Raw genomic sequence first — 25,339 nt, 5'->3', positions numbered from 1 at the left:
AGTAGCTATGTTAACACTGGCTGAGACGACGGGTTATTTTTAGAATCACTGAAAATATCCAGGGCATGACTATTACACATTCATGCTACGGTATTTATATTTATGGAAGGTGGTAAAATTAAACCCACTTCTACTTAGCTTCAACTGCCTCAAGAAGAAAATACAGAAATAAAAATCCAGATGAGCTACTGACTAACAACAGCCAGATGACAAACCTATCTATAGATGGAATGCACCAATTTGAACCAGACTTAACAGAATATGCCCCATTATAAACTCATTCAGTTTAAAAAGAAGAGTGTTGTAATTCAGCAACGCAGAAAATCAAGAGCTAAACCTACGTATGCCACCAAGAAAACACCATTAATAGCAAACAGAGTTGACAGACTATTGCATTAACATCAATGTACCCATTTCAAGTTATTCTACGGGAATCTTTCCACTAGCTGCAATTAAAACCAAGCTTAGTCTTTGGACTGATATCGCCTTTAAAAGAAGAAGCATTTAGGCTTGACAGGGAAAAAATAGATACTAGAAAATTTTAATTGTACTTTGAGACTAAAAGAAAATCTGAGATCTGTAGTAATTTTAGTTGAAGATTATTACGCAAAAGTAATAATTTGCAATTACATAGTGCTTTACATTTTAGGATTTCAAAGAACTTTACAAACAATTAGTTAAGCACCATACTTAACCTGTGAAGAAAGCGATGATTATATCCATTTTACAGAGGAGTCATAAAAAGGGTAAGTCAGCGGCAGAACTGCTATTAGAAGCCAAGAACCCTGATTCTCAGTTGAACTATACTGATTTACTCTAATTGAAAACATGTTTAATGATAATTAAGGGGTTGTTTTTTTTAAGTTTTGATGTTAGAACATAATTGAATTGGAAAGGTAGTTAAACAGGTTTCTCGTTTACACTGCCTACAGAGAGTGGAATCCATTGTTTTATTTCTGCAAACAGTGTAATCCAAGTTGTCAAACTATTTTAAATAATTTACAACATCAGGTTAATCTTGTTCAATAAACAATTCATAAGAATTATATAAAGAGGAAATTGTCACTTTCACTATGCCTGGATACTATCTCTAAAATAAATTTTGTGAAACAGTTCATCAGAAGAATTTAAGTGACACTACCAACCTTTATTCTTTTACAGAGGACATCTGAACTCTGTTTATAGTACTGAGATTACTATATTTGGCTAAACCTAGATATCATTAAGCCATTATCATGGCAACGGGTTACTATAAATAGCAAGGGCAACACTGCAAGTTTAAATTTCCACCTGGAAAGCATCAGCTCAGCATCATAATCCATGCATATTTTAGTGCTTTTGGGTCAGCTATAATCTCATTCAAGATAAAAAGAAAACTGATCTAATTGCACAATTCACCTTGTTGTTTACAGACACAAAAAAGTGACTGGTATGGTCTTGGGAACTCCTTTCCTGATTATATTTGACAATGGCTTTATGTTTAACACACAGACGTGGGAAAGGTCAAGTCATTCTGTAAGGTTCTGTATTTGTCAACGATAATTCTCATACAATAATTCAGGGAGGAAGAATGTTAGTCTCTCTATAAAAGCTCATAAAGCCTGCTCATTTACACTGCAGTAGAATATATTAACCCAAAATATCTTTTCATCTTGACTACCACCATCACTCCTAATATACTTTAACAGAGGAGAATCTGGAAAAGTAACTTGCTGCCAAAAGTGACAGGAAATCATATTTTCATTGTGGATAAATTAATCTCTAAACTTTACTTTCCATAACAATGAACAGAAGACTATGAACTCATTCCCAGGAAGTCCTGAATAAGGTTCTGAAAGACTTTCTTTTATCCACTCAGATTAGAGGAACCACTTTACTTCTTCATGAAAACCCTATATATTGCACACATATGTATGCCTTAAGAAATATATTTTATTTACATATTGTATTAAACAGGATAATGTGATACCACTACACTGTAATGCGTTGAATCTGCATTGCTCAGCTGTGTTTCTAGGCCCTAGCCAAAAGCTAAAGAAGGTTTCTCTTGTTCATACTTTTAAAACAATGCATGTGTAACCCACACACCTCCTGGGTGTGGTGTTCTGTCCCATCTAGTGGCACCGAAACCACTTAAAGACAGAGATAAAATGAGTCTGCTCTACAGACTTAGCTAACAGCTAGCTGGCTTTTAGCTCATGCTGTAGCGCAGGGGTCAGCAACCTTTCAGAAGTGCTGTGCCGAGTCTTCATTTATTCACTCTAATTAAGGTTTCGCGTGCCAGTAATACATTTTAATGTGTTCAGAAGGTCTCTTGCTATAAGTCTATAATATATAACTAAACTAATGTTGTATGTAAAGTAAATAAGGTTTTTTAAACGTTTAAGAAGCTTCATTTAAAATTAAATTAAAATGCAGACCCCCCGGATCGGTGGCCAGAACCTGGGCAGTGTAAGTGCCACTGAAAATCAGCTCACGTGCCGCCTTCGGCACTCATGCTATGGGTTGCCTACCCCTGCTGCAGCAGTTCATGCACTAAGCTCCAGAGGTCCCAGGCTCGATCCCACCCACCAACAATTGGGGTCTGTTGGTGTTACAAGTGAGGGGTCATCTGGGATTTCAACTGGGAAGTCTCTGGAACTCAGGATACGCTTCCTCAGCTAGGGGAAAAATGTAACGTATACACCTTCTGTGTGTAGTGTTCTGTCCCATCTAGTGGCACTGAGACCTCTTAAAGAGTGATAAAATGACTCTGTTCTACAGCAGGAGCTAACAACTAGTTGGCATTTGGCTCATGCACTGAGGTCCCCAGTTCCATCCTGCCCACTGACGACCGGGGTCTGTCAGCGTTATGCATAGGAAAAATATCACAAGAAAATTAGTCTCATATTTTTATTGCTAGGAAAATTATTCTCAGACAGTTGGAAGGACAAAAATGGTCCACTTGTGAAAGTTGTATTCCTTACACTTACAGGGTCATGATACGATTATATGAAAGGCTAGTTTCTGGAAAGGTGGACAAACTGAATATTTTTGTGAAAAAGCCACATCAATCTGGGTGGAGTGGGGGAGATATTAAGATTAGCAGAAGACACATGATATTTTTAGTTATTTGTAGTCAACAGTCAATAACACGTAGAAAGGTATGTGATAGGTTTCCATGTTAAGCATCATTGCAAAATAGATCAAATATAGAGAAACTTCCCACAACAGTTTACAAGAGAGCATTTTTCTGTTAGACAATTTTTCTACTAAGCAAAATTAAAGATGGGTCCTCAACAAAATCCCAGATCCAGTCATCTTTAGAGAATCTGAAGACTCTATCTGGATCTGAATTCAGCAAATGGCTCCTCTCTCTCTGTAACAGGATTAAACAAAAGCTTGGCTTCCAAATATCCTCAAAACTTTAGGTAATCATAATCAAATTTTACATCATGAACTCATTCTTAGTTAAAATTCATAAACAACTTGTGTATATATTTTGTATTTCTGAAACCCTAAAGTTGCTTACAGGATTTCTAGGTATGGTAACATACATTTGCACTGGTAGTTCTCTTTTAATTCTGTTAACTCTATCTTGTAAATATCAGTTAAGAATTGTATGTTTCAAGTACATACCAAAAATGCAAAAGGCAGCAGCAAGCCAGACAACTGACACAAAATGCGCTGCAAAATTGTGAGGGTTTGGAGAATTTCTGAGTAAGGATACAAGGTAAAAGCCTTTTTCTCTTCAGGTTCTTCACGAGGTGCACATGGAGCGGACAGGACCTGGATGCTAGTAAGAGCTTCATCCAAGAGACCTAAACACATCGACTTCATGGAGCTCAATGTACCTGCTTCAGAAGGGCAAAAGGCTGAGCTGAATCTGCTGTGATCAAACCTCGGGCTGCAGTCATCCTCATTACTTCCACAGTGATTATCAGAACACTTTGCTTTCCCTATTTATGAAGCATTAGAAGAATGACTGTTCTCAGAGACTCGACATTACAGGAATAATCCTAAAATCATCTTTGAATCAATAAATGCAAGTGTAAACCAAAACAGAGCAGACAACAGGATCAGCCTATTTTAGCTAATGTGTGAGATCACTAGAAGAGTTTTGTTAGGAGACTGATTTACAAAATTCAAGTGAAAACAATAAATAATAAATAAATAAAACGTTCTCCACTTCTACTAACTACAAAGGAATTGTTTCTGTTCATTAATCAGCAACAGGAAGCCACATTCAATGGGCAGGCACAAACCCCTGCACAGATTTAACGTGTTTCTGAATTGCCTTGACACAATGACCTTTATCTAATACAGAACTTAGATCTTTTTACTTTTTATAATACTGAAAAACAAATAAGATTGGTTGGATTTTTCCAACCTCAAACAAAAAGCTTGCCTTGACTATTGCATAGATTAAAGGACAAAGCATGCCTGCTAATCTTCAGTTAAATTCCTTTACTCATTTGATTTGTACACTGTGCCCATCAACAAGTTTCTAGGTACATATCCAGGCTTTAAAAAGGGCCCACAGTAAAGAATAATTCCCAGTACAGAAGGTTTTACTGAGCCCACTTAAGGCAATAGACTTCATGCCTGACTCCTAGAGTGAAAGGAGTCATTTGTTCCAAATCACATCTCCTTTTCCTGGACAGTTACTTATTTTTTCATTTCTCTGAAGCATAGGTAGAGGAGACATACTAATTCTAAAGTCATTTCCCCTTTTGCTTTCAATAACGCCATGTCTAGGCTAGGAAAATAGACTGTGTTTGAAAAGGAATTACGTAGCACATCTTAGGCCCCAATTCAGCAAAATACTTGAAGACACACTTAAGTCCCAGTCACTTAAAACCTGTTTACTCTAGTGTTTAAAACATATTAATTAAGGCATCAATTCAGCAAAGTACTTAAGCATGTGCTTTTAACACACTCTCTCTCTCTCTTTTTTAAAGTGTTAGTTGGTTGAGAAAATCTCTAGGCCCCCTACTCGCTTCAACCACAACCAGCGAACATGTTTTTAAGAGGCATGAAGCCCAATATAATGTAGCATTTAAAGAGGTGTTAGTTAAAACATGCTAGCTAGCATGTGCTTAAAACAAAACATTTTTCCTGTCTATACATGGCCTAACACATAGACTCCTTCACCTTTATTCATACTGATTAACAAGAGTAAATGTGGCAGAATGTACTCCAAAATTCTTAAGGGATTTGATTTGGGCACTCGATACTTAAGAACATAAGAACAGCCACACTGGGTCAGACCAATGCTAGGTGCCCCAGAGGGAATGAACAGAACAAGTGATCATCAAGTGGTCCATTTCCTGTCATCCATTCCCAGCTTCTAGCAAACAGAAGCTAGGGACACCATCCCTGCCCATCCTGGCTAACAGCCATTGATGGGTCCATGAGCTTATCCTCCACGAACTTATCTAGTTCTTTTCTGAACCCTGTTATAGTCTTGGACTTCACAACATCCCCTGGCAAAAGAGTTCTATGGACTGACTGTGGTTGTGTGAAGAAATATTTTTTTTTGTTTGTTTTAAACCTTCTCCCTATTCATTTCATTTGGTGACTTCTAGTTCTTGTATTATGAAAAGGAGTAAATAACACTTCCTTATTTACTTTCTCCACACCAGTCGTGATTTTATAGACCTCTATCATATCCTTCTAGTCGTCTCTTTTCCAAGCTTAAGAGTTCCAGTTTTATTAATCTCTCCTCATACAGAAGGTGTGCCATACCCCTAATCATTTTTGTCGCCCTTTTCTGAACCTTTTCCAATTCCAATATAGCTTTTTTGAGATGGGGTAACCACATCTGCATGCAGTATTCAAGATGCGGGCATACCATGGATTTATATAGAGGCAATATGATATATTCTGTCTTATTATCTATCCCTTTCTTAATGATTCTCAACATTGTGTTTGCTTTTTTGACGGCCGCTGCACATTGACTGGATGTTTTCAGAGAACTATTCACAATGACTCCAAGATCTCTTCCTTGAGTGGTAACAGCTAATTTAGACCCCATCATTTTATATATATAGGTGGGATTATGTTTTCCAATGTGCATTACTTTGCATTTATCAACACTGAATTTCATCTGCCATTTTGTTACCCAGTCGTCCAGTTTTGTGAGATCTCTTTGTAGCTCTTCGCAGTCTGTCTGGGACTTAATTATCTTGAGTAGTTTTGTATCATCTGCAAATTTTGCCACCTCACTATTTACTCCTTTTTCCAGAGCATTTATGAATATGTTGAATAGGACTGCGCCCAGTACAAACCCCAGGAGGACACAACTCCCCATTCTGAAAAACAACTTATTTTGTACCTTTACTTATTTTGTACCTTTTTTTTTTCTAGTTACTATCTTTTAAATACTGATTGTGCTTAGGCTAGAGTCAAAGCCCACTGAAGTGACTGATGGTCTTTCCATTGATTTCAATGGGCTTTGGATAAGATCCTTAATATTTTTACTGAATGTGGAGGAGGCAAGGTCCATGACCGGAAGAGTTTACCCTCTAAGATTTTTGATCCTACAAGGTGCCGAGTGCCTTCAACTCAGCACCTTTCAGGAATTTACTCTGTGGACTCAACGAGAGAGGCAAAGTGAAGGTTATCTTTGGAATGTGCCGTGTTATATTTTTACACATGTATATCTATTTAAAGGATCATACAAACTGTTAGGATATTTGAATATTTATCAACTTGTCTATATTTGTCTATTTCTATATTTCAATACGCTTTCTAGAGTCTAAGGTCGGGAAGACCACTGTGATCATCATCTAGCCTTCCCTCCTGCACAACCCAGACCACCGAACTTCCCGGAAATAATTCCTGTTTGAACTAGAGCAGCTGTTTTAGAAAAACATCCCATTTGATGTTAAACTTGCCCATACTGGAGAATCCACCACAACTCTTGATAAATTGTTCCAGGGGTTAATTCCCCCCACTGTTAAAAATTTGCAACCTTATTTCCAGTCTGAATTTGTGAAGCTTCAACTTCCTGCATTGACTCTTGTTTTACTTCTATCTTCTTTCAGAGTAAACAGCCCATTATCAAATAAGGTTCCCCATGGAGATACTTATAGACTTACCCCTTAACCGTCTCTTCATCACTTACATAAATTGAGCTCCTCAAGTCTATCACTATAAAGTATGTTTTCCAGGCCTTTAATCTTTCTCCTGGCTCTTCTCTGACCTCTCCAATGTGTCAACATACTTCTTGGACATGGTATTCCAGCAGCAGTTGCACCAGTGCAACTAGAGAGGTAAAATAAACTCTCCACTCCTCAAGATTCCTTTGTTTACGCATCCAAGGATTGCCACAATGTCTCACAGAGAGCTCATGGTCAGCTGATTATCCTCCAGGGCCTCCATATCTTTTTCAGACTCATTGTTTCCCAGGATAGGGTCTCCGATTCTGTAAGTATGGCTATATTCTTCATTCCAAGATGTATACATTTATATTTGGCCTTATTAAAATACATATTGTTTGCTTGTGTCAGGCTTACCAAGCAATCCAGATGACTCTGTGTCAGTGACCTCTCCTCTTCATTATTCACCACTCTCCCAATCTATGTGTTCTCTGCACACTTTATCTGTGATGATTTTATGTTTTCATATGCCTTGGGCTGTGGGGTTTTTTTGGACTGTAACATTCTTTGGTATGCATGTTTCACCATTAATGTTACTTAGCAACCCTGGCTAAAAACATAATAAAAGGTTTTGTCTGTTTATACCGATAGTTCCTTCACTGGATTTTGTCATCTCTGTTACTGTTTCTCTCCCCCTACTGGTTATCAACTTGAGGTCACATTTGACCATCAATTGCTCTCTTTCAGCTCAAACTCCCCCTTTAAAATTGTTGATTAAGATGATGGGTTATATACATGAAACAACTTTTAGATCCTCGTTTATTGGTTTGTGACTCTGATCTTGCAAGTCTTACTTTAAATTCTCCATCTCTCAATGCTGCATCAAAACCCAATGTGTATCAGCTATAGTAACTCCTCACTTAACGTCCTCCTGCTTAACGTTGTTTCAATGTTACAGCGTTGCTCAATTAGGGAACCTGCTCGTTTAAAGTTGTGCAATGCTCCTTTATAACGTCGTTTGGCTGCCTGCTCTGGCCACTACTTGTAAGATTCTATGGAAGAGCAGCGAATTTACAAGGGAGCATTGCACAAGTTCCTCTTCTCTGCCTCCATGGCATTTCCCTGCTCCTTCCCCTCCCTCCCAGTGCTTTGCACTTAGGACTTTCTGGGAGGGAGAGGGAGAAGCAGAGAAGCGCTGCGTCTCCACTCCTCCCCCTCCTGCCCAGAAAGTCCTAAGTGCTGCCAAACAGCTGTTTGGCAGCAGGGAAGTGGTGGGAGGGAGGGGGAGCAGTAGGGAAGTGTTGCATCTCCGCTCCTCCCCGTCCCTCTCAGAAAGTCTTAAGTGCTGCCAAACAGCTGTTTGGCAGCGCTTAGGACTTCCGCAGGAGGAGGGGGAGAACGGGGATGTGGCATGCTTCAGAGAGGAGATGGAGTGGGGTAGGAAGAGGTGGGCCTGGAGTGGAGTGGGGACAGGAAGAGTTGGGCCTGGAGCATTCCCAGCAAAGTTGGCACCTGTCCTTTTCGGGGAAGCTGCCACCGCTCGCATTTATATTAAATCTTATGGGAAAATTAGATTTGTTTAACATCATTTTACTTAAAGTTGCATTTTTCAGGAGTGTAACTACAATGTTAAGTGAGGAGTTACTGTACAAATTATTCAGATTATTCTACAGTGCCTTCATGGATTCCTGTAATATTCCATTTAGTCTAACCCTGATTCGAGACAGGGGACAGAGCATTGAAGTAACATGCCATTCAGCATGATCAAATAAGTGTCTCTGAGACTTGGGAACTACATATATTACACAAATACCACTATCTGAACTGACAGGGGCTCATTTTGCGTGTGGGAAGAATTGTCTTGAGACCCTTCTTCATAATACATAGACCAAGAGGGAAGAAAACAACTGGGAAAATATGGAACAATCTCCTAAACCTCTCTAACAGCAGCTGCAATAACATCTGTAATTACTTCTTGTACAAGTTTCAAATCACTAAGAGCAAACTGTATATTAAGTCAGCTATCCTCTGTTTCTAGCTTTGTTAACTTGTTGCCTAGAGACTCTTAAGAAACTCTAATAAGGTTTCTGCATTTCATATCAAAGACTTGACACATGGATTGAGGGCAACCTCTGCTTTGGATCCAATTCCTGGTTGGATGTTAAGGTGGTACATACCTATTATAGCACCTCTTACTCAAGGACTAGCAAATACCTCCTTTGAATCTGTTATTGTCTCATCTCATTTGAAATAAGCTATTACACCTCCTCAGCTGAAGGAGTCATCATATTAAGTATGACTTATCTGAAAAATTCTAATCAGTTTTTAGAGCTGAAGAAAGAAGTATTAGCATTATATAATTTCAAGTGTAATGACTACCTTTATTTGCTCATTGTGACCCTATAAATTACTAACGGAACTCAGTATTCTATTTTATCCTTTAACTCTGGTAGAATTTATTTTTGATTGTTTATTAAAGAAGAGTCCATACAGAAGATACATTTTACCCCTAGATATTTTATTTCAGTCCAGCTTTATGTAATATGGTTTCAATGAAATAAAGAGGAAAGAACAGTTAAGCTTGTTCTCAGTTATTTGAGGAACGTTTCTATAATAACCAACAAAATTTCAGATGAATTATTGTCCTAAAAAGACAATCAAATCTTCATAAATATGATTTTATTTGCATGTCCTCTATTCCAAATCTAGGAATTGCAACACCACATAAAGGCAGTCTGATACTACCTAATATGATGATATGTGGTTGTCCTGTATTGCTTCTTCTAGTACAGGGCTTTCTCAAACTGGGAGTCGGGACTCTTCAGGGGGTCGCGAGGTTATTACAGGGGTGGTTGTAAGCTGTCAGCCTCCACCCCAAACCCCGCTTTGCCTCTAGCATTTATAATGGTGTTAAATATATTAAAAAATGGTTTTAATTTATAAGGGGGGGTGTCACACTTGGAGGCTTGCTGTGTGAAAAAGTCACCAATACCAACGTTTGAGAACTGCTGCTCTAGTACAACTAGTCACATGCTATTCAAATATCAAGCCAACTTGTAGGTACTGACAAGAAGTCATTTTTCTTCTAGAGAAATTGTGACCACCATCCAATCATGCTGAAGTTACAAACTCTTCCCAAACAAATTGAATAGGAAAAAATGGTATACATAACGAATGCAGTAGCTCATGTTGTTACAAGTACTGCGTTGATGTAATATACTTCCGCTGATTTAAAATCACTAAACCGGTTACCATAAAAATCTGCATTCATTTCAAAGCTGTATAATTTTACTTTTACATCATTAAAGGTTGCAGCCTTTCATAGCTGATTAAATATTTGTCTTACATCCTACCCATGCATGGATATCAGTTACCAGACCATTTGATGTGTCCAAGTTACAATCAGAAACAGAGGCCTGATCTAAGACCATTAAATTCAATGGAAAGTCTCCCACTGATTTCACTGGGCTTTCCACATAAATGTTACATGTGTTGCCATTTTCTAGTCACCCGTTATACTTTTTTACAGCTACAGACACATCAGCTTCTCATTGCTTTCAACTGCTTTGACAAGTCTGAATATGTTAAATGTGTTTTACTGTCTCCAATCACAGAATGGGACTGCAAGTTCTTTGGGGCAGGGACTATTAGTGTTAGGACAGAAGCTAGCGCAATAGCTAGGGGCTTCCAGGTGCCATGGTAACACAAATAGTAATCAATTACTAATCACAGAGGACAGTACATAAATTAGAGACACAGTAAAACTATTTTAATTTTATTAGTTTGTTACCAAATATCAAGTTATAAATTGCATTGGATGCCAAACACAAATCAGGGCAGTAAATCATGTCACACAAGTTGTTGGGAAAAACTGTCTCATTTGAGTAACATATATAATCTATCCTGTGGGGCATTGATGAGAGGGAAGGTTCCCTAGTTTATCTAGCGTCATGGCTGGAAGAAAGCTACCAAACCACTTCAGAGTCTGGCTCAACAAAGGCCAAAATAACCCCACACAGGAGAGATTACTGCGGAAGAGATAAATCACATCAAAATTAAATTATTCATCAACATCCCATGGGCATCAGATTTTGCTCCTTTAGAAATGGCAAGATAAATTAATATTTCTTATCTTCCCCTCTCTGTTCTCCCAGACACATGAATCGATGCCAAGCGGTCCTCTCTCTCTAGCCAGGCTGCTGCTGTATCTCCCAATGCTCATAAAAAGCCCAAACACATGATCTGATGAAGAACCCCAGCTTTCCTGGAAATCACTGGGAGTGAGGGTGCTTAGAAACTTGCAAGACTGGGCTTCCTCTCAGCAATACAAACATTGTATTTGATTGTGCACTGCTTGCCATAGATTCAGTGCCTGCTTCTTGTGGGACCTTCTCTAAAGGGCCAGACCAGGGAGCTGTGGAACATGGGTGCGCTGTCTGCTAACGGAGTAGCTGCTAGGAGCTGGTTCTCACTGATTACAAAGCTTGTTGTTTAAGGCTAGTGATGAATATTCAAGTCATTTAAAGAGGTGCTGCAAGCCAGAAAGGAGTGCAATTTGGGGTAACTGGGATAGTTTACTCGATAATTAAACAAGCAACCAAACAACACGTGACTTCCCAGCACCTTTCCAAAAAGTGTGAAGGATTCTAGGAAAAGTTCTTGGAAGAGGGATATAGTAGAAACTACTTCCTAAAAGGAAGATGTTGCAGATACAGAGGATGCTGCCATCCCATCCCACACACAAACTCACTGATGTTTGTTGGTGCTGCTTTTTAATTCAATTTTCTAGCTGTTACTTATTTTGGATTGTGTGTCCCTGCCCCCTGCTACTTTGATTCTCTGTAACTAAGAGGTGGGGCTCAGTATGGCCCCCTACTTCCATTACCAGCTGGAATTCAGTCAGCAGTTCTTACCTGACATTGTCGTGCTTCTGGATGTAGATCTTATGAAACATCATATCCTCCTGTTTGGCATTAATGTCGGCTTTCATCTCCATGGCAACGTGACGAGGAAGTACAGAGAGCAGGAGCCGCTCCTGTTGAGTCAGACAGATGAACCAATTAAAACACCTGCTTCCCAGTTAACAAACACACGTTGTTTCTTATCGGAGAGAAACGAAGCCATCAGTTCAGTGACCGAGGAGCAAAAGCAAGAGGAATGGTCTCCATAAATGCAGCAGCCAGTTCTGCCATCGAGGCACTGGGGGTCCTGTCCCACTCAGAAAAATATGAACACAATATCAAAGGGAAAGTAAATTAACCTTCATGCCAGATCCACTGTATATGCTATCCACAGTTGCAGATTCTTCCAGATGAAAGAGCCATATGGAGGCAGCTGCCTCAGTGCCCAAGTCTGTATAGTACCCAAGTTTGCATTTCAGCAGGGGGCTCCAAAACAGCAGGGACTTCATTACACAGACCGGCAGTCACTGCAAAGTACTGAGGGGCTTTTTAAAGAGCAGTATTACTAGCTGAACACATTCACAGGCAGCAGGAGTGACAAAGCCTCATGTAAAATGTAGACTTGGAAGTCTCATTATACAAACCATGCACCATTACAGGGTTCTTCGTTGGCCATAAGGCTACAGGACTGATTTCCCAGTTCCCCTGAAATCCATTTAAGAGTCCCATTTTATTTCACTAACCTGTAACAGGCAGAGCATAATCTAACTCTCAAAGGCAGCGTTCCTCACTACAAGCAATAGGGCAGGGAAGGGTTGTACCAATAAAACTGGCAGGAGAAGTTGGCCCAGCTGTACAACACACACTCCTGAGGGCATTCTGCACCAAAAAATAAAAAATTCGGCCCCTCCAGAATTAAAAATTCTGCAAATGTTATTTGTCAAATCAATGTGGAGGCTCAAGCATGGCACTGGGGAGCACAGGCCACTGGCTGCCCAGAGGTGGTAGATCACTATGCAGTCGCTGCCCCTAGGGACATGGACTCAGCTGTGAGGCTGCACCCAACCCTGACACAGCACAAGAACCAGGAGGTGGGGAGGGATAGCTCAGTGGTTTGAGCATTGGCCTGCTAAACCCAGGGTTATGAACTCAATCCTTGAGGGGGCCAATTAGAGATCTGGGGCAAAAATCAGTACTTGGTCCTGCTAGTGAAGGCAGGGGGCTGGACTCACTGACATTTTGGGGTCCCTTCCAGCTTTATGAGATAGGTATATCTCTATATATTAGACACACCCCAAGGTGCTACCCCTCCATACCAGGTGTGCGTTGAGAGGTTTCTGTGGGGGCCAATCTGGGTGCAGGAGATTCAGTGGGGGATCAGGTGTGGGTGGGATCTGGATACTCAGGAGCTTGTTGGAGGAGGTTCTGGGTGCAATGGTAATGGGATTCTTCAGGGGGGTCCAGGTGAAGGTGGTTGTGTGGATAGGGATGGGGCTCAGCAGGGGGGTCTGGATATGGGGGGTACTGTGGGGGTCCAGATGCTGGGGGAATGGGGTGGGAATCCAGGTGCAGCTGGTTGGGGCTTGGTGGGGTAGTGCAGAGGGAGTGGGGTTTTAATTGCAGGGGGGAGGTGAGGCAAGGTGGGAGGGTCTGGGTATGAGGGGATCTGGATGCATGGGGGTTGGGCAGATGGGAGAGCAGCTCCCTGTACAGGGATCCCTCCCCCTGCAGCTGAGGAGCAATGGGTACAGGAAGCGGGGTGGAGGTGGGGAGTTAGCAGAGCTTCCTGCAGGCTGGGGGAAAAATCTGGGGGGTGGGTCTGACCCAGCCCTGGATGCCATGTAGGGGAAGAGAAAGTCCTGTCCTCCCCAGCCCAGCAGGGACTAGCAGGTAAGCCCAGTGCAGGGAGGAGCCACCAGCCAGGTCTTCCCCAGTCCTGCTTCCTGCACCACAGTTATTTACCTCTCTGCCAGCAGCCTTGGGCACCCAAAACATACTGCTGGGGAGAGCTGCATGACTGCTCTTGTGGCTTCCCCATCAGAAAGTCATTTTTCTGCAGAGAAGCAAAGAAATCTGCAGGGCCATAAATTCTGCACATGCACAGTGGCGCAGAATTCCCCCATGAGTAAACACACTGTTAGCAGTAATGTTACTGTAGCACCTGAAAACCTCAATTAGGATCAGGAAACAGCTGCATAAGGCACAGTAAACATACATGCATACAGTGACATTACCTCCATTACCTACCTTCCATCACCCACAATTCACATCTCTCTACCCTCATCCTGAATAGCTCAGTGGTTTAAGCATTAGCCTGCTAAACCCAGAGTTGTGAGTTCAATGTTTGAGGGGGCCATTTAGAGATCTAAGGCAAAAATCTGTCCAGGGACTGATCCTACCCTGAGCAGGGAGTTGGACTAGATGACCTCCGGAGGTCCCTTCCAACCCTGTGATATTCTATGAACTAAGGTGCATCCTTGTTCATTAGTAATATTTTTGTGTTTTAAAGATTAAAATGGGCTCAGTGTAGCTTTCAAAAATTTCTTTGTATGTTGTTCGCTATTTAGTTTTGTACCTTAAGAAAGTGAGCTATTGTGTCACATTACAACTGATGGGTGTGGGACAACTTTTCCTAAATATCAGAGAAAAGCCTATGTGACCTGGCCATCTATGTAGCCTGTGATCAGCCTAAATCTGGTAGTAATTTTTATGCAGAAGTTGCAGAATGTAAATGTGCATGTGTATGGATGGCAGTGTTTTGTGTGTGTTGTTAGAATTAGACCCAGATACAATACAGTTTTGCCTAAATCCTTTATTTGCCTTTTGTTTTCTGATTTCACCTCAAAATTCTTTTAGTTTAAGGAATTTTTTTCTACAAGAAAAAGGCAGATTAAAATATGGACATCTATTTTGTTGGTCCAATTCAAAAGTAGTCTAATCTGCAGGCAAGAGACAAGATTTCTGGCAACACAGTAGAATCACAAAGATTTATACAGTCTGCCCGTCCATACCATCTCTTTTGCCTGCATGACAATTGCTACTACATAGCATGGAGGAAAGCAATTGTCTCCTTCACCAACCACACAGTCATAATCTAGTTTAAATGAAGGTCCATAACCTTATTCAATAGATCATTAACTCCTAACAACACAGAACTCCACGGATCAAACTGCAATCATGACTCAGAGGGGTCAATGCTCTTGTACTAATTGCTCACATCACCCTCTTTTCCATAGTTCATTCAATTATAAAATGCAGTTCTGGTTTGTAACTCATATTTTTGTCTTACTGTGGTAAACGTCTGTCCCAGATCTGGACCTTAGCGTACAAAATCTGGGTGCTTACTGTGAACCTCCCCAAGCTTATACCCAGCTTGGATCTTATTTCGCTGCCACCAGATAGTATTGAGGCTACTATCAGCCTGGGTTCCCCAAATTCACTTGGGGACCCCTCTCTGGCCTCCCACATTCCCTGGGAGGACCCCCAAGACTCAGAAGTAGTGAGTCTACCGGCAAAGGAATGATCTCCCCTCCTTCTCCGTCTCTCTCCGTTTTCCGCTTGAGCAACCTGAGGGAATTGATGCAATCTCTTTACATCACAACACAAGAACTTGTCTCCGTCTCACAAGGAGATAAGCCTTTAAGCACAGGAACAGAGCTGACTCTCTTCTCTGTCTTTCCCCGTAACTTTTTCCCGCCTGACAATAGGAAGTAACCCACAGAGCACGGGCTTTTCCCTCCCCGCAGCCTGTCCACAGATGTAAACAGAGCTCCGGGCACAGAAATGGTCTCTCCCCTTTGCCTCAATAGGAAAAGAAACTCCCACAAGTTTTAAAAGAAAAACTTTTGATATAAAAAAGAACGAACTACATATATTAACACTCTTGCAGTAAGAAACCTCATACAGGGATATGCTTATAAAGAAATAGGAAAAACAGCCTGTTTAAAAAGATAGCCCAATTAAACCAGTCAGCAAAATCAACACACATGTAATTACAAACCAAAGTACATAACAGCCTATTACTTTGTTTCCTTTGTACTCACACCTGATAGTAGAATATTTGAAGGAAGATGGAGTTAGAAGAAAAGCTTGTTTACTCACAGCCGAGGAAAACAAAAAGACCCCGAGTTCCTTTCCCTCCCAGACTTTAAAAAAAAATCCAGTTCTCTGATTGGTCCTCTGGTCAGGTGCTTGGTTCCCCCTTTGTTCACCCTTACAGGTAAAAGAAAATTAACCCTTACCTATCTACTTATGACACTTACTGTTGCCTATTTACTTGCGTCCAAGTACAGCATAACTAATTCTGTAAGAACTGTAAGAGAGCAAACTTGTTGATATGTGCAATGCACTCACTAGAGAAATTTTTACAATCCAGAGTGTTGCACTGTATTTACTTGTCCTTTAATGTACATTGTCAGGGCTCGATTCCCATCACCAGTCCCTTCATCTGTACCAACAATATGGAACAAAATTCATGAGGGATCACTATCAGGCACAGCTCAAAACTGTAGCAACTGAGAGAAGGTACTGCGGTGCTTGAAAATACATGATAAAAAGAGGTCTGCATCATCTGTGCCTGCGTGCTTGAATAACAAAAGAAGAAACTTTAGCTACTTGCACATCAATTATACTTGTGCTTCTGACACTAATGCATGTCATGAGCACAAAAGCACAATATATTTCATTTATTTAATGGAATAACCAAGGCACATTGGTGCACACACCATTGCTTCTCAGATAATAATTGTAATGGACACCCTCAGATGTGCAGAAGCTGCTAATCCTACACATCTGTCAGATAACTCCTTAATAGAGCTGGGCAAATTCTTTTTTTACAAAAACTTTTTATTTTTTGGCTAAAAAATGCAGTTTCTAGCTGATCAATACATTTTGTGAATTGGTGTTGAATTTGCCCAATTCACTTAAAAAATTGGAAGAAATTGAAGTGTTTTGTTCCAATATTTTCAAAACTAAATGTTTTAAAATTTTTTATTTGAAACTACTTTTCTTTTGTAAATTTTCTTCAGTTTTATTTAAAAATGTAACCCCCCCACTCAGTAACCCCACCCAGTTTTTTTTCAACTTCTTGGTTCATCAAAAAGTTGCAATTTTTTTTATTATTTCCACATCAGTGAGCAAATAAAAAAAAATCAGGTATTTGTAAAGCTCTACTCCTTAACCCAGGGACATCTTATAGGCTTGTGACACCCTCCGTAGGTCCATAAGGGCAGAAAGATGATCTTGTGCTTACAGCACCACAATGGTGATCAGAAGACCAAGGCTATGTTACTAGCACTGCCACAGACTTCCTAGGCAACTTTCAGAATGTTCTTTAATCTGTCTACTTTCCCCATCTGTGAAAGGAGAATACTAATATTTCCCTACATCACAGGGATTTTAGGCTCAATCTATTGATGCTTTTGAAGTATTTTGAGATCCTCAGGTAGAAAACGCAAAGCATCATCATCAACCAGTGAACAGGTTACACTTACCCAGATATAGCTTGCCATCTCATACAAATACATGGAGTAGTAATAGCCTTCATTTAATAACTAATCTAAGCACAGTTCAATACAATTTACTGGTACCAGTTAGACACCTTCATTTTATGTAACTGGTTAAGAACATACACAATAAAACACAACACAAATAGGGTCTAGCTTTAAATTTCACTGAGATCTCTAATGAAACACTGTCATCCTAACTGTAATATCATTCAGCATGTATTGGCCAGGCAAATAGTATTGCCTTGCTATACTTATGTTGGCAGTAGTCAAACAGGAGGAGAGAAATAAGTACAAATTATATACATGTCCTTGATTTTTATACAACGATATACGAGATAAAGATACAGAATTACAGATAGGTCTCTCTCTCGCTCTCCAGCTAGCTATGTATAACTAGATAACATACCTATATTACTAGCTAATACTACTAATTAGTAGTATGTTGCACTTTCCCATGATGACCCCAAAGCACTTACAAACAGTAATTATTTAAACCTGTGAACCTGCTTGTGAAATAGGTATTCATAAAATAATTATACCTGTTTGACAGATAGGGCGAGTGACTTGTTCATGGCCACAAAATTAGTAATGCTGGGAGCAGATGCCTGTAGGCCTGACTTCAAGGGTACGTCTACACTACAGGATTATTCTGATTTTACATAAATCGGTTTTGTAAAACAGATTGTATAAAGTCGAGTGCACGCGGCCACACAAAGCACAATAATTCGGTGGTGTGCGTCCATGGTCCGAGGCTAGCGTTGATTTCTGGAGTGTTGTACTGTGCATAGCTATCCCTTACTATTCATATTCCCACAGTCTCCCCGCCATTGGAATTCTGGGTTGAGATTCCCAATGCATGATGGTAGCAAAACAGTGTCGCGGATATTGGTAGAATGTCGTCACTCATTCCTACTCCGATGAAGCAACGGCAGACTCAATCATTCGCGCCCTTTTTCCCGGATTGCCCTGGCGACGCCATGGCATGGCAACCATGAGCCCTGCTTGCCTTGTTGGCCACTGTCACCGTAATGTGTACTGATACTGCTGATAAGGGGGATATGGTACTGCAGTGCTACACATCAATATTCATTGGCTGCACAGGATAGCAGAGACGGTATACCATCCTTCTGTACCGTCTGCAGCACGTAAATTGGTTATTGAGATGACGGTTATCAGCTCTTCGACGTTTGCCATGGCATTGAATTGCGCGATGAATACGGTTATCAGTCAGTTCTGTTACGTTGCTGCTTCATCTTGGTCTCCCTGCTGGCCTTCGCTGAGATCGGCCGGGGCAGGCGCAAAGACAAAAAATGGAATGACTCCCGGAGGCATTCCCTCCGTTGATGTTTTATCTAAAAATTAGAGTCGAGGTCCGCCTGAACCTATGGGGCAGTGTACTACGAGAACCAGTTTTACAGGAACCAGAGCGCACAGCCGCTCCATGTTTCAGATCACCGCAGAAGATTGATGAGGCTGCATTGCCATTCTAGAGGGTGCCCCGCAACAACCCCACCACGTTGCTTCCGTCCTCCCCCAACTTCCTGGTGGCTACCGTGGGCAAGTGTCCCGCAATTTGTTGTGATAAAGTATAAAGAATGCAGGAATAAAGAAAACACTGAGTTTTTAGGTGAGATAAAATGAGGGGAGCAGCTCAGGCTGTATGTAGTCAGGCAGGACATTACGAACGATGCAGGGGAGAGGACCCAGCCTCTCGCTGCTTGATAGTCCAGGCAGATACAGAATCTTTTCTTTAGCCATGAAGGGGGGCTGATGGAGCTCCGCTCCCAGTTGCTATGATGGTAAGAGTGGTTACCAGTCGTTCTGTACCATCTCGGGGAATAACTGGGAGTCTTCCTATTTTAACGCCAGGTGCCCCCAGCCGAACCTCCCAAGGCCAGCCAGGAGCACTCACGGATGATGAAGACGGCTATTCATCATTTTGTACTTACCGTTGCCACGGGAGGGCAGGGGGAGAGATGCTGCTCTCAGTGCCGCGAGCACCGATCTACCCAGCAGCAGCAGATTGACATAGTGACATTGAAAAAAAGTCAAGAAACGATTTTTTTCCCTTTTCTTTTCTGGGAGGGGAGGGGACTAAATTGACAAGATATACCCGTAACCACCGAACAATGTGTTTGACCTACAGGCGCTGGGAGCTCGGTACAAGAATGCAAATGCTTTCGGAGACTGCGGGACTGTGATAGTGGAGTCCTCGATACCCCTCCCCCTCCGGATGAGCGTCATTTTGATTCGGGGCTTTCCAGTAGCTTGCACACAGCACTGTGCTTGTGGCCTCTGTCTATTCATAGCCTGGAGATTTTTTCAACATGCTTTGTCATTTCGTCTTCTGTAACGGAGCTTCTGATAGAACAGATTTGTCTCCCCATACAGCGATCAGCTCAGTAATCTCCCGTACGCGGTTCCATGCTGGAGCTCGTTTGATTGGGACTGCATGCCCCATGCCTGATCGGAGCTCCACGCTGGGGGCAAACAGAAATAAATCAAAAAGTCTTGCAGGGCTGTTTCCTGTCTACCCTTGCCAGCTGCATCCAAAGTGTCAGATTGGCTTTTCCGAGTGGGTCACGAATGGGTGCACTGTGGGAACGCCCGGAGCGCCAATACCGTCGAATTGCAGCCACAGTGCCTAACTCCGACATGGTGAATTACTGATTTCAGCCGTACTTCCTCTCGTCGGGAGGAGGTTACAGAAACCGATTTAAAGGACCCCTTATATCGATATAAGGCCTGTTGTGTGGACGGGTGCAGGGTTAAATTGGTTTAATGCTGCTAAATTTGGTTTAAACACGTAGTGTAGACCAGGCCCAAGTCCCTTCCTCTAATCCTTAGAAAATACACACTTGTTGGAGGTTGTTTAGGGTGTGCAATTTCAGTTAAGAATTCTTTATTCCATTCCACTAATGTTAACCTCATGTACTATTCCTCGCTAGGTTATAGTGGATAATCAAATCACTAGAAGGTGGGTGAGGTAATAAATTTTATTGGACCAGCTTCAGCTGTTGAGAGAGACAAGCATTCCATCTTATACAGCGTTCTCTCCCATATAGCATGTGTTAGTAGTGTCAGATTCTGATGGATGTTCTGTTAGATAATCTTATAGCAGCAGTTGGCCTGGATGGATATTTTTTATCTATGCCTAGTCTGGAGACTGATTCATGTCTTGTCACCCGAAGACAAGATTACAACAATGCATTTTACAGGGGATACACCTTAAACGAGCTGGGAAATCAGTACAGGATGAAGTAGCAAACTTACTGAACAAGCTGTCTTGCTGTGAGATGAGCATTCTAGGACCTGCACTGGCTGCTGCTGGGTTTCTGGGTGGAGCTTAAGCTGTTGTTTTTTGACCTATAAACCTCTAAACTCATGAAATGGGGTTTCTATTTTTGACCTATAAACTGGACTGCCTCTCCCGCCATGCATCGTAACTGGGGAGACTTTCCAGCTGGATTCTCCTCGATTTAAAAGGGAGGGATCTGCTAACAGGGCGTTCTCCATGAGGGCCTCTTGACTTTGCAAAGCCTGATCTAAAGTAGCCCAAACTTCAGGATATGCTGCAAAGCCCATCTGTTTGCCAGGGTTTTGAGGGAGGGAGAGGCTTGTTGACATCTGGTGTTTGTAGGTAAAACATTTTTCTAGTTTGGGGACTTGCTGGTAGGAGAGGCTGCCTGTTTTATCTTACCGTGACTGTATTTTTAGTTTGCGTAAAAGTCACTTAGTTATGGTTGCTAACTTTCTACTCGCACAAATCAAACACCCTTGCTCCACCCCCTGCTCTGCCCCTTCTCTGAGGCCCCTCCTCCCACTCACTCCATCCCCCATTCCTCTGTCACTTGCTCTCCCCACACTCACTCACTCATTTCCACCAGGCTGGCGCAGAGGGTTGGGATGCAGAAGGGGGTGGGCGCTCTAGCTGGGGTAGGGGCTCTGGGGTGGGGCTAAGGATGAGGGATTTGGGGTGCGGAAGGGGGTTCCAGGCTTGGACCGAGGGGTTTGAAGGGCGGGATGGGGATCAGGGCTGTGGCAGGGGATTGGGGTGAGGACTCCGACTGAGGGGGGGGTGCGGGCTCTGGGCGGGGCTGGAAATGAGGGTTTTGAGGTGCAGGAGGGTGCTCTGGGCTGGAGACGAGGGGTTCGGAGGGTGTGTAGAAGTAGAGAAAGAACGGACAAGGATTTGAAGGGGATTTCAATGCAAACAGTCCCCTCTGTGAGCAAGAGTCAGGCTAGCTGTAATCCTAACAACGGGAGATTTGTAGAAGCAAGGATTGTGTCAGGGAAGTGGAAAAGAACTGTGAGAGAGGTTGTTTTGACCTTGTGTTAAGATAAAAATGGAATGCTGAGTATAGCAGAAATTGTTGAGAGAAATAAGATAGAGAGAAGGAATAGGTATAAACAATATGCAGCTGTTGCTCATTATTGTCTGTAAAAAAGTTATAAATGTTGGCTCTAATTGTTTATCTTTAGCGAGACCTGCCTAGGTGGGGGAAACCCTGTGTCCTAGTGCACGCTCTCCCTCTATGCAATTGCTAGAGAATAAAGTATCTGACTTGCTGCACCCAACCAGAGAGTGAGAACTCTGTTTTTTCTCTGACTGGTGGGAGGGGGATCAGGGCTGGGACTTGGGGTTGGAGTGTGGGAGGGGGTCAGGGATGCAGACTCTGGGCGGCGTTTACCTCAGGCAGGTCCTGGAAGCAGCAGCATGTCCCTCGCTCCAGCTTCTATGCAGAGGCATAGCCAGGCAGCTCTGTGCACTGCCCCGTCTGCAGGCACCGCCCCTGCAGCTCCCATTGGCCATGATTCCTGGCCAGGAGGAGCTGCGGAGCCAGCGCTTGGGGTGGGCACAGCGTGTGGAGCCCCCTGGCTGCCCCTATGCGTAGGAGCCAGAAGGGGGAACATGCTGTTGCTTCCAGGAGCTGCGCAAAGCCATGGCAGGCAGGAAGCCTGCCTTAGCCCTGCTGTGCCACCAATCAGACTTTTAGTGATCTGGTCACGGTGATGATTGGAGCCGTCAGGATCCCTTTTCGGCCAGGCATACCAGTCGAAAACCAGACTACTGACAACTCTACACTTAGTACATGAAATAGATGCTCTTTATGTACCAGATGTCAAAATAAATAAAATATGCTTAGGTATACATACATACTTCATTTCACGTTGCCCGTGTCGGCCAAAAGTAGCCCAGAATAACACTGTCCATGGCCAGATCTACAGCTGCAGGTGCGCTAACGCAGAGTAGTATAGTGAAAATTGTGTTGCCCTTATGACTCACAGAAATGCACAGCCATTTCAACTGATTCATTCCCCTCCTATCTGAACTCACAATCAAAACTGTAAGGTACTTCTCAAGGGAAGCCACAGAAAAACTCATTTCATGAGTTATTTAAAACTGGACTGGAAAATTTACTGTAGGGCAGAGTCTCACATTATCAAGGGAATGGACAAGCTGACCTAAAAAGTTTTTTCATCTCTAATTATTATGATGTAAGAGACTCATTGTAGCAAAACCAAAGAATGTATTAGCAAACAGATATGCCCACAGCCCTTGAGAGCAAGACTGTGTGCTGATAGCAATTAGGCCTTTTTCTAACAAACAAAAGTACACAGGACACTAGGTGAGGACATTAAAAATGGTTAAAAACTAAAATGTAAGTTAGCAGAAGCCCGTAGTGTTGTGTTCAATGTCACACACACAATGTGAAGTGAGGATGCTCTAGAGCAGGGGTAGGCAACCTATGGCACGCGTGCTGGACGCGACACATGAGTTGATTTTTAGTGGCACTCACACTGCCTGGGTCCTGGCCAATGATCCGGGGGGCTCTGCGTTTTAATTTAATTTTAAATGAAGCTTCTTCAACATTTTAAAAACATTATTTACTTTACATACAACAATAGTTTAGTTATATATTATAGACTTATAGCAAGAGATCTTCTAAAAACATTAAAATGTATGACTGGCACGCGAAACCTTAAATTAGAGTGAATAAATGAAGACTCGACACACCACTTCTGAAAGGCTGCTGACCCCTGCTCTAGAGACAGATAGAAGAATGCCTTTGGAGGCACTGGGGCAGCACCCTCTATGGGAAACTGCTCAATTTCTGTCATGATTGGCCTCCAGCTGCTAATGCGTGCAGAAGAGCAAAACAACAGCCCTACCATTACCAAATGCTATTTGCTGCACTGACAAATCCTCATGCTGTGGACTTATGACAGGGTGAAGGATATCCCCTGTTCAGAGGGCCAGCACAAGGCCCATATGCCACTCGTGCTCAAGATAGGCTTAGATGGGACTTAAATGGTGCCTAAGAGTGTGCAAACCCTCTTCTTAGGGTGCATTTCATATAGGCAGCACAGACAGCAGGATTTTGTTGGCACCCCTGAACAGGTCTATAAGGGTAGCTCAGTGCAAAGTTTCCTCTGAGCTCTCTTCTCCATCTTCCCAAATCCTGCCCTGCCATCTGAGATGCATTTTCACATAGGGTCATTCTGTACCTGACCCTAAATTAACAATTTTCAGACTAATTCCAAATCAGCAGTTCCATTCTCAAATTTCTTGTCACTCTCCTTCTTACCTGTTGCTGGTTCTCCCTTTGAGAATGTAGCCTGGCCTGAATGCACTCCCTGGTCTCTTGGAACGCTTGTCTTTGAGACACCTCTGCTGGGTAATGGGTACACACTCCTACAATGTTTGTGCAGGAGAAGATGAGAACATTGGAGACCAGCTGCAACAAAAAAGAGAAACATATGATTACAATTTGGAAACCTACCATGAACAATAGACAGAATACTTAAAAGCTCAGCATGTTATATGAATCATTCCACAATCCAACACATGACTGAGTCTAGTATTCTTCATTTCAGTGCATTTTACTGTGCCGTTCTTTGAAGTATAAACTTTTACACATGCCCTCAGAAGTGTATTTCTTCACATTAATGTAAATTGTTTTCTCTAATTCTGATAGCAATCAAGTGTCTTAAAACTACTATGGTAGAGACTTATAAAGAGGTTTTAATGTGACTATGTTTGGCTGTTCAGAATTATGCAGAAGAATCTGAAAGAAGATTTCAATTATTACTGTTTTAAAACATCTGCATATACGGCATGAAAATACTTTGAAAGATACATTAGCTTTCATATTCCAGATAGAGTTCACTTATTGCAAGGAAATAACTTCAGATTTCAATTGACTTTAAAAACTGGGAATTTTTTTTTATCACCCAGTCTCAGCTCTTTAAAATGAGTTGAATGATAATAATTTTCAGATCACATCTTTATGTGGTCAATAATATGTTATATACATATATAAATGTGCAAATAGGTAGGAAGAGCTACATTGCTCCGTTGTTTCCACAGAGACTGTATTTCCCAGTAAAATAATGACATCTCTCTGATCGGTAATTAGAGCTGGAACGAAAACAAAATAACTAAACATTTTCAAAAAAAGAATTTGTGTTGAATTTTTTCATTTTAAGAGAAATTTTCAAATCAGTTCTACCGGTAATATGCAAACAAGCATTCTTCCCAGAGGTGACTTTGTGCTTCTGTACCATCAGCCGCTTGGGAGTTAGCCAGAATATACTGTATTTTCCTATTAAGACAGACTTGTGTGAATACAGCTCCTATTTCCAGGGGAACAGAATATCAGACCTGTAACAGTCTCATAGATATTGTGGCAAATTGCCGGTACTGTTCTGCTGGGTCTCGCGCTTTCTCTTCTCTGGGGTAGGTTCAGGGCACTATTGCTTGCCTCTGAACCAGTTCTTAATCACTCCCCTAGTGTCCTTGGAGGAGGGGAGTGGAGAGGGAGGGACCTGGGCCCGCCCTCTACTC

General features: G+C 41.9%; 1 protein-coding gene across 2 annotated transcripts in view; it reads right to left on the bottom strand.

Moving 5' to 3' along the window:
• The window catches only part of ADCY5 (adenylate cyclase 5), a 344,948-nt gene that overhangs the window by 121,491 nt on the left and 198,118 nt on the right, over positions 1 to 25,339 (bottom strand). For both annotated transcript variants that reach the window (XM_032797047.2, XM_032797048.2), the window contains exons 3-4: positions 24,081 to 24,230; positions 11,996 to 12,117 (exon numbers count right to left, since the gene is read on the bottom strand). In XM_032797047.2, the coding sequence (XP_032652938.1) occupies positions 11,996 to 12,117; positions 24,081 to 24,230 (272 nt within the window). The remainder of the gene's footprint in view (positions 1 to 11,995; positions 12,118 to 24,080; positions 24,231 to 25,339) is intronic.

This window comes from Chelonoidis abingdonii, chromosome 10 (assembly GCF_003597395.2).
Source record: "Chelonoidis abingdonii isolate Lonesome George chromosome 10, CheloAbing_2.0, whole genome shotgun sequence".
NCBI classification, from domain to species: Eukaryota; Metazoa; Chordata; order Testudines; family Testudinidae; genus Chelonoidis; species Chelonoidis abingdonii.
This window is presented reverse-complemented; position numbering and strand designations above follow the sequence as displayed.